This window comes from Leptinotarsa decemlineata, unplaced genomic scaffold, assembly GCF_025532065.1.
Source record: "Leptinotarsa decemlineata unplaced genomic scaffold, Ldec_3_MD MMD2_tig00000505_RagTag_RagTag, whole genome shotgun sequence".
Lineage (NCBI taxonomy): Eukaryota > Metazoa > Arthropoda > Insecta > Coleoptera > Chrysomelidae > Leptinotarsa > Leptinotarsa decemlineata.
Window position 1 is genome coordinate 14,024,687 of NW_027412549.1, and position 7,550 is coordinate 14,032,236.

Below are 7,550 nucleotides of genomic sequence, written 5' to 3' on the forward strand. Positions count from 1 at the left end.
ATGTTTGTTAATTTAAAAAAAATTAATCGGGCCTGTCCGGGATTTGAACCCGGGACCTCTCGCACCCGAAGCGAGAATCATACCCCTAGACCAACAGGCCGATATTGATATGTAGCTCATGGTGTAATATAAGCCAGACGGTTGTTATTCGATTTTATTTAAACAAGTTGCACATTAAAAAAAAGCAACAAATGTTCACGTTATCCACAAGAAACACTATATTTTAATATAATAATGTAATCAGACGAATACTACCATGAACTTTATGGTACACACATATACCTAGGTGTTATGTTCATGAATGGTGTCCTATATCTGCTATACGGCTACTAGGTATATTGAAATAAGAATGGGTGAAAAAAACTTGGATTTGTATAGACAAACGCCTATAAGGTATTTAGGTAAGCATGAAATCTACATGAAATGATACAAATTAAAAAACTCCTGATACCTATGTAGGATACTCGAACGAAGTAGGAGAGGCGTTTAGATCAATAATTGGGAGAAAATGGGTCAACTTTTCTTATGCTGTAGCCTCATTTTACGTGCTAGCCGATACTGCTGATAAAAGCGCAAAATCTTATAAGGTATGGAAATCTGATATTTTCAGTTAATTGTCTTTTTCAGGTAGTGAAGACAAAAGTAAAATATAAGATTATTTTAGGAATAATAGATTCTACTTTATGGAGGCTTCCAAAGGTTCAATATTTATTTGGAATAAATATGTGCCTTCTGGTAATTATTAATAATGTAGGCTATAGCTTGTGTTTAGCTACCAGAATATGCAAGAGGCAAGAGACATACTTGACCTTATGCCATGACAGTTATGACACATGATTTTAACGACCTTTAAACAAATTCAGCGTTAGCAACTTGAAGTGGACTGACTATCGTACTCAGGGGCGTAAAATTATCGTACATGGATCGAAATTATCGTATTTTTTAGGATACTGTCTCTTATAGATAAATAAATCATATAAATTGTAATATTGATATGCATGCAAGTACTCGATAGTTTATCTTTTTTAAACCACCGCTGTCAAATCAACAGAACACTGAAACCCAAATGTTTTACACGTGGTACAGACCTGAACTGATTCCCTTTCCACTTTAAGTTCAATAAACGCGCCAAGCTTAAAATTCACTCAGACAAAATTTCACTGTTCCCATGCAAGTTGGGTATGAAACACGCCAAAATTTTGTATTTATAAAGAAGAAATGGATATGAATGGGTAGTGAAATAAAAAATGAAAGAATTTCTTTTATATATCAATATACACTTATATTCATAAAAACAGAAAATATAATTTTTATATTTTAATATAGTTTTTAAGAAATAATTTAATATAATTAAGGTATTCATAAAGATTAATTATTTGTTTTATCACTTAGAAATCGTTTGGCATTAAAATATTATTAAATTCCTCTACATCCGCGTCACTATATAAATCTTGAACCGTTTTAGCAGTGCTTTCTGTAGTAATTTTTTTTTTGTATAGTAACGCTTTGTTCATCCGACTGTATTCACTCTGTGATGGATCATACGTTGTGCAATCGTTTTCTTTACCTCTAACTCGTTGTTTAGCTAATAGCACGCCGTTTACCGTCGAAATTGTCATTTTATTGCGAGCCTTAGTTTTAATCAAGTTAATTTTGCTGAATATGCGTTCACTGTCAGCATTCGAGTGTGGAAGTGAAATTGTTTCGAGCACAAATTTTGAAAGGTTTTTAAAAGTCATTCCTTGATCTCCTTCTTCACATTCCAACAGCTTTGCCCAAAAAATATCGACCGGATCATTTACATCAATACCTGCCGGGAGCTCGAAAGACGGTAATTGACGCCACTCGTCATCGATTATTTGATGTTGATCACTTGATGCAATACGAGGCAAAGCCTTCATCAAGGGCAGCAAACTGGGGACAATATCTCTGGTCTTTCTCAACATTGCTTTTGACGGATTCAGATACGAGACTAATTTTAAAACAGGATCTGAAAAATCAAAGCGCTTTTTAATTTCTTTACAACCTTCAATTAGAAAATCGGTACAAGTCGTAGCGAAATCTGATTTTAATTTTTCATTATTGCGAATTTCGACCTGATCTAGCATTTTTCTGACTTCAACTCCGAAGTACATATTTTCCGGACGTAAACGATGCGACTCATTGCATGGGTCTAGTTCACTTAAATCGGTTCGATAAATATAATCTCTGGACATGTACGTTTCTAAAATTTCTTGATAGCTTTTACACATTTTATCATGGAGGCTTGTAACAACTACCGACGATGACTGAAAGAGTTCATTTAGTTTAGTAAATTTAGGTAGTATAAAGTCCAGAAAAAGATAAAATAGTTTGATGATCGGATTGTTGAGAGCCTGGACAATCTGTTCAACAGATTTTAATCGAATAGTTAGCATTTGGTCTCTAAAGTATAATTCGAGTGCAGGCCACTGTTCAATTATCCTCGAAACGACCGCTTTTAAAGATAACCAACGCGTTTGTGCTGGGCGGAGAATTTTGTGAACATCAATGTCTAAAAATGTTTGGAACTTTTTGAACAAGTGCTGTCGTTTAGCGCTGTTTTTAAATTCACCATAGACATTACGAGCCAGATCTTCACAACTTCTTGGTAATTTTTTACATGCATTGCTGGCACAAAGATGCAATGAGTGGCATATACACTTGAAAATGTAAATGCCAGGGCATTTTTCGAGAAATCTTGAAGCTACCGAGTTATCTTTTCCCATCATTGTACTGGCTCCATCCGACGCGAATCCAATGATGTTCTCTAATGGAATCTCGTAATCTTCAAAGGACTTCATTACTAGTCCGAACAAATATTCTGCCGTAGCACTCTCCACCTCCGAATCTTGCTCGAAAATTTGACAGAGATCCCAAAACTTGCTGACCACTCGACCCTCTTCAGCGTCAAAAAACCTGTTTTACAAAATTTAAAATATAAAAACACATAATAGATAATTATTATCCGTAAAAGCAGTGAAATATGATTATTATTTTTTACCTCACAATGATGCACATCGTTTGTATGCCCCCAATATCAGTTGATTCGTCAATTAAAACACTGAACCGATTGATCTGCAATTTTTTTTGCAGATGTTCTTTTTCGGCCTCAGCAATGACATTTTTTATTATCGCAGTTCCTTTCGTCGATTTCATCTGCATGTTCTTAACAATTTCAGAGTCTGGCACAGAACTTTTCAATAGTGTTGTCAAATGATCTAAAGTGGTGAAGGATATATTATGTTCGGCTAGAAAACCACATAACTTTAATTCAAGTGCTTGAGTTGCTTTGGCTTTCGTGCTGATTTCGTCAGTTTTTTTTATAAAAGTAGAAATTGACTGTTGAGATGCTAAAGGCTTTCGAAGATGAGTTTTCGATGTCATGTGATTTTTTATCACAGTCAACTCTGCATTCATTATTACATTGCATGTACGGCATTTAGCTTTGTACTGGTCGTCAGGCACTTTACTAAGCCATTCCTTGTAATCATCATTTTTAAGCCAGGCGTCTCTGAATTTTTGCTGGCGATGTTTGTTGATCTTGGTTATTTTTCTGGGAGGTGTGATATCCGAGTCTGATTCAGTCAGTTGACTGCTCGTACTATTTACTTTGCATTTAGGACTCATTCTTCATTGCACAGATAAAAAATAATTAATAGGTTAGTAAGTTACAGAAAATATACAGCCACTGAAAAAATGTATTTGATAAATATACCTACTTGCCATTGATAACAATCACTCCGAGTGTGTAATCAAAATTTTGCTGCTTTAGAAAATTACTTCTTTCTTCACTTAATTTGAATAATTCCGTTTGTCAGAGTGAATACAGACATATAATCATAATAATATAACGAAATAACTGCCAACTTTTCTATACAAAATATACGATACATATGAAGTGTGAACATAATCGAAATATCGAAATATCGAACTTATATTCTCTTGTTCGCATTGGTAGATGCTATACTAACCAATAAGAAAGCGTGTACAGCAGGCGCTGGATAAAGTTACAGTATCGACAGTGGTGAAACTTAGTAGAGCGGATCGTAAGGACCAATAGGAATAGAGAACTTGTATTTCCCGGTATTTTCCCAAGATTTTATTGGACAAAATAAAATCATGCTAGTGCGATTTAGACTATCAACGCATGAGTGAAATAATATAAATTCTCAAATTTTTCATCATGATAGAAATTATCGTACAATCTGCGTACGATAATAATATGCTATCGTACATCGTACGTAGGCACAAAATTATCGTATGTGTACGATAATTATCGTACGGTTCCGAACGCTGAACAAATTATTGGTCATACGACTTTCATAACATTTTTTGCTGTCTAATCTTCCGGTACCGGAATATAGTACATCACGACGGAGAACATTTTACTGACAGTGTATGTAAAGAAATATTACATATATACCTACATGTGTCATCAATAATAATAATATACGCACACCTACTTTTATATAACATTATTTTCTTTCACCATTTTTCGTTAATCAGAGAGAGTTGTTTGAATGGTAGCTTACACCAACGATTTCTCATAGTATGGATCAAGCATTCCCTATCTTATTAGACAGGAGCAGTTTGTTCTATCACAACATGTAACAAAAAATCATATTTCTATAGAAACGATTGAATAATCCATTTCTCTCATTTCCTCAATCAAAACGACATCTTGCATAGTACCTAAACTGTCAGTGGCGGTTCTGTAAGGTCGAAAAGATATGAATGATGACGCTTGTACTGGACATCCGCGTACATCAGCAACCGATGAAAATATTAAGAAAGTGAAGAAAATTGTTATGGAGAATCACTGAATCATTATTAGAGAAGTTGCTGAGAATATAGGCATGTGGGTTGGCTCATGTTATGCAATTTTTTGTAAATTTTGGACATTTAGCGTGTGAAAACGAAGTTTGTTCCAAAATTGCTGAATTTTGACAAAAAAAAGGACATATGATCATCGTTCATTTTGTCTTCGAAATCAAAGTCCGATCGTCGCATGGAAGGGCCCAGGAAAGTTAAGACCAAAAAAAGCACGCTAAGTTCTTCAATTACCGTGGCGTATTGCATCAGTAGTTCTTGCCACGTGGTCGTATGCTCAACATTTCAAGTGTTTTGAACACTCAATTCCATATTTTACAAAAAATTTGATGCAAATTCTTTGATCCATTTTTTCGATAGCAGAGAATTGCAGAACATGCAAAACACTTCCAGCTCTCATGCCTTTCATCAACAAACTGAACATGCTAATCAGCTGAAACTGTGAACATATGTTCGACACCAGTTTACCAACATAAAAAAATTGCTAATCGAATGTACGTAGGTCGCGAAATTGGAACATTCTCCTTGTTGTTTGAACAGACCTCGTATGTAGTTTCTATTGCATTTTTAAGCCACGATAATTCTATCACACTTTTAATGTACTTGGAAAAAGTATAACATACTATCACCTCAATATTAAATACATATGCATTATTGATTACAGATTTCTGTTCGCTGTTTCAGATTCATTATGATGAAATAAAACACACGAAGAAAGTATTGTTTACTACTGCAGATACCCTGATATGGCAACTACTAGCATCAGTTATTCTCCCAGGATATACAATAAATAGAGTATGTGCCCTTTCTGGGTTTCTCATCAATCGCAGCAGAAAAGTTCCGAAAAATACTAGCAAATGGATAGTAACCGGCATTGGCCTAATTACCATACCTTTTATTATCAAACCAATAGATAGGTTCGTTGATTATGCTCTAGATAGCAGCTTAAGAAAGTTCCAGCCTTAGATATTCGTTCAGGAATAATGAAGAAACGTGGTAAAAAGGGATTCGTAAAACATCAAGTTTGAATTAAAACGAATGCTTCACACCGTAGTAAATTATGAAAGCGAATCTAGATTTCACTTTCTAGTCTAAAGCGCAATATTTTTCACTGTTAATATAATATTAAAATATAATAAGTTACATCTGAAAACATCACTTGCCAAACTTGTGACAGATAAGTGATATATTTCATGTTGAAAGATTAATAAAGTTGTATTAAACACTGTATTTTATTGAATGAAGTGTAAGTTTCTCACTCAAGGTTCTCAATCTGCCTCTTCTCTCAATATACACTTTCAGTACAAACAAAATTTTACAATACAAATACAATAAGTTACATCTGAAAACATATCACTTACCTAACTTGTGATAAATAAGTGATATATTTTATTACACGCTTTATATTAGCTCCACCTGTTTGTATGTATGCATGTTTGTAACTTTAAAGCTCGGCAGATAGCGCTGTACGTAACTATCAATTATTGCTTGATTTATTCGCGGGCAGATGGCGCTGTACGTAATCTCCTTGATCTATTCGCGGGCAGATGGCGCTGTACGTAACTATCAATTATTTCTTAATCTGTTTGCGGGTAGATGGCGCTGTACGTAATCTCCTTGATCTATTCGCGGGCAGATGGCGCGGTACGTAATCTCCTTGATCTATTCGCGGGCAGATGGCGCTGTACGTAACCTGCTTGATAGGTTGTTCAAAAGAAAATCAAAATATAAAACATACTTTAATAATTATAAGTGCAAAATTTTGTACTACAGACGAATCATTTAGATATTTAAATATTTTCAATTACCCGTGATTCAGTACAGAAAAAAGTTTTGAACAAAACGGAAGCTACATTTTAAAATCTAATTTGATTATTTGAAAGCAAACCTGGATATGGACTTCGACAATGGAAACTTTATCGTAAATTGTACACCTAAAAAATTTAGTTACTTAAATATATCAAATCAAAAGATTGATTTGAAAAATAAAATTATTCACTGAAAAAATATTTTTAGTCCATTAATATTTTGAATGAAACTTCAAATCAAGACTGAATTGTTTTTTGAAATTATTACTGCAAATTTTCTCTTTACTTCGAAACAAATTTTACATCTGTCCGCCCTCTGTTGGAGACTTACTGCATCTCTGTATTACTACAGAATTTAAGACTTCATACTTTATTATATTGTTTGAGAGGAATTTTACATTCGTGCGCCGTCTGTTAAATATTTATAATACTAATAATATTTTTGACAATAAATCAGACCAAAAAGTGAAAAATGAATATAGTTTAAAAAAACTAAAAAACACTCTTTTATAGCATATTAAACTAAAGAGTAAAAAATAAATATAGTTTTAAAAAACTAAAAAAACACGCATTTAAAGAACATCGAACTAAAAAGTTGTATAGCGATTGTATGGCGAAACACTTGTTGCGTTTTTGTAAAACTGTCTAGTAAAAATCTCTCAGTTAGGGATTTTCATTAAGTATCGGTCGATTCCATCATAGAAATTAAAACGGACAAAACTTTTGAAACAACCTACTATAATAGCTTAATAAACAGGCAGAAATAATGTCGCCTATTTCAGTATTCATAATTTGAGATCCCCTCGTAAAATTAAAATACAGTTAAACTTATCAGCGATTCCATTAACTCTCAACTTTTGAGAAATTTCCACTGTTCGATAATAAAAGAGA

The 7,550-nt window shown here is 33.7% G+C and overlaps 2 protein-coding genes and 1 non-coding gene across 3 annotated transcripts; 1 reads left to right on the forward strand and 2 right to left on the reverse strand.

The window, feature by feature from the left end:
* Nucleotides 1–28: 28 nt before the first annotated feature.
* TRNAP-CGG (transfer RNA proline (anticodon CGG)) lies at nucleotides 29–100 on the reverse strand. Its single transcript has one exon. It is a non-coding gene; the product is annotated as a tRNA-Pro (tRNA).
* A 35-nt stretch (nucleotides 101–135) lies between these two features.
* Nucleotides 136–6,081, forward strand: LOC111504747 (mitochondrial fission process protein 1). The gene is made up of 3 exons (XM_023159436.2): nucleotides 136–401; nucleotides 460–587; nucleotides 5,536–6,081. Exons 1-3 carry the CDS (start codon nucleotides 302–304, stop codon nucleotides 5,815–5,817), a joined length of 510 nt encoding a protein of 169 aa, XP_023015204.1. The 5' UTR covers nucleotides 136–301; the 3' UTR covers nucleotides 5,818–6,081.
* Nucleotides 858–4,313, reverse strand: LOC141481801 (protein FAM200B). The gene is made up of 3 exons (XM_074174013.1): nucleotides 3,741–4,313; nucleotides 3,023–3,649; nucleotides 858–2,937 (listed from the first exon to the last, which is right to left on the reverse strand). The coding sequence occupies exons 2-3, from the start codon at nucleotides 3,646–3,648 to the stop codon at nucleotides 1,389–1,391; spliced, it is 2,175 nt and encodes a 724-aa protein (XP_074030114.1). The 5' UTR covers nucleotide 3,649; nucleotides 3,741–4,313; the 3' UTR covers nucleotides 858–1,388.
* Nucleotides 6,082–7,550: the final 1,469 nt, after the last annotated feature.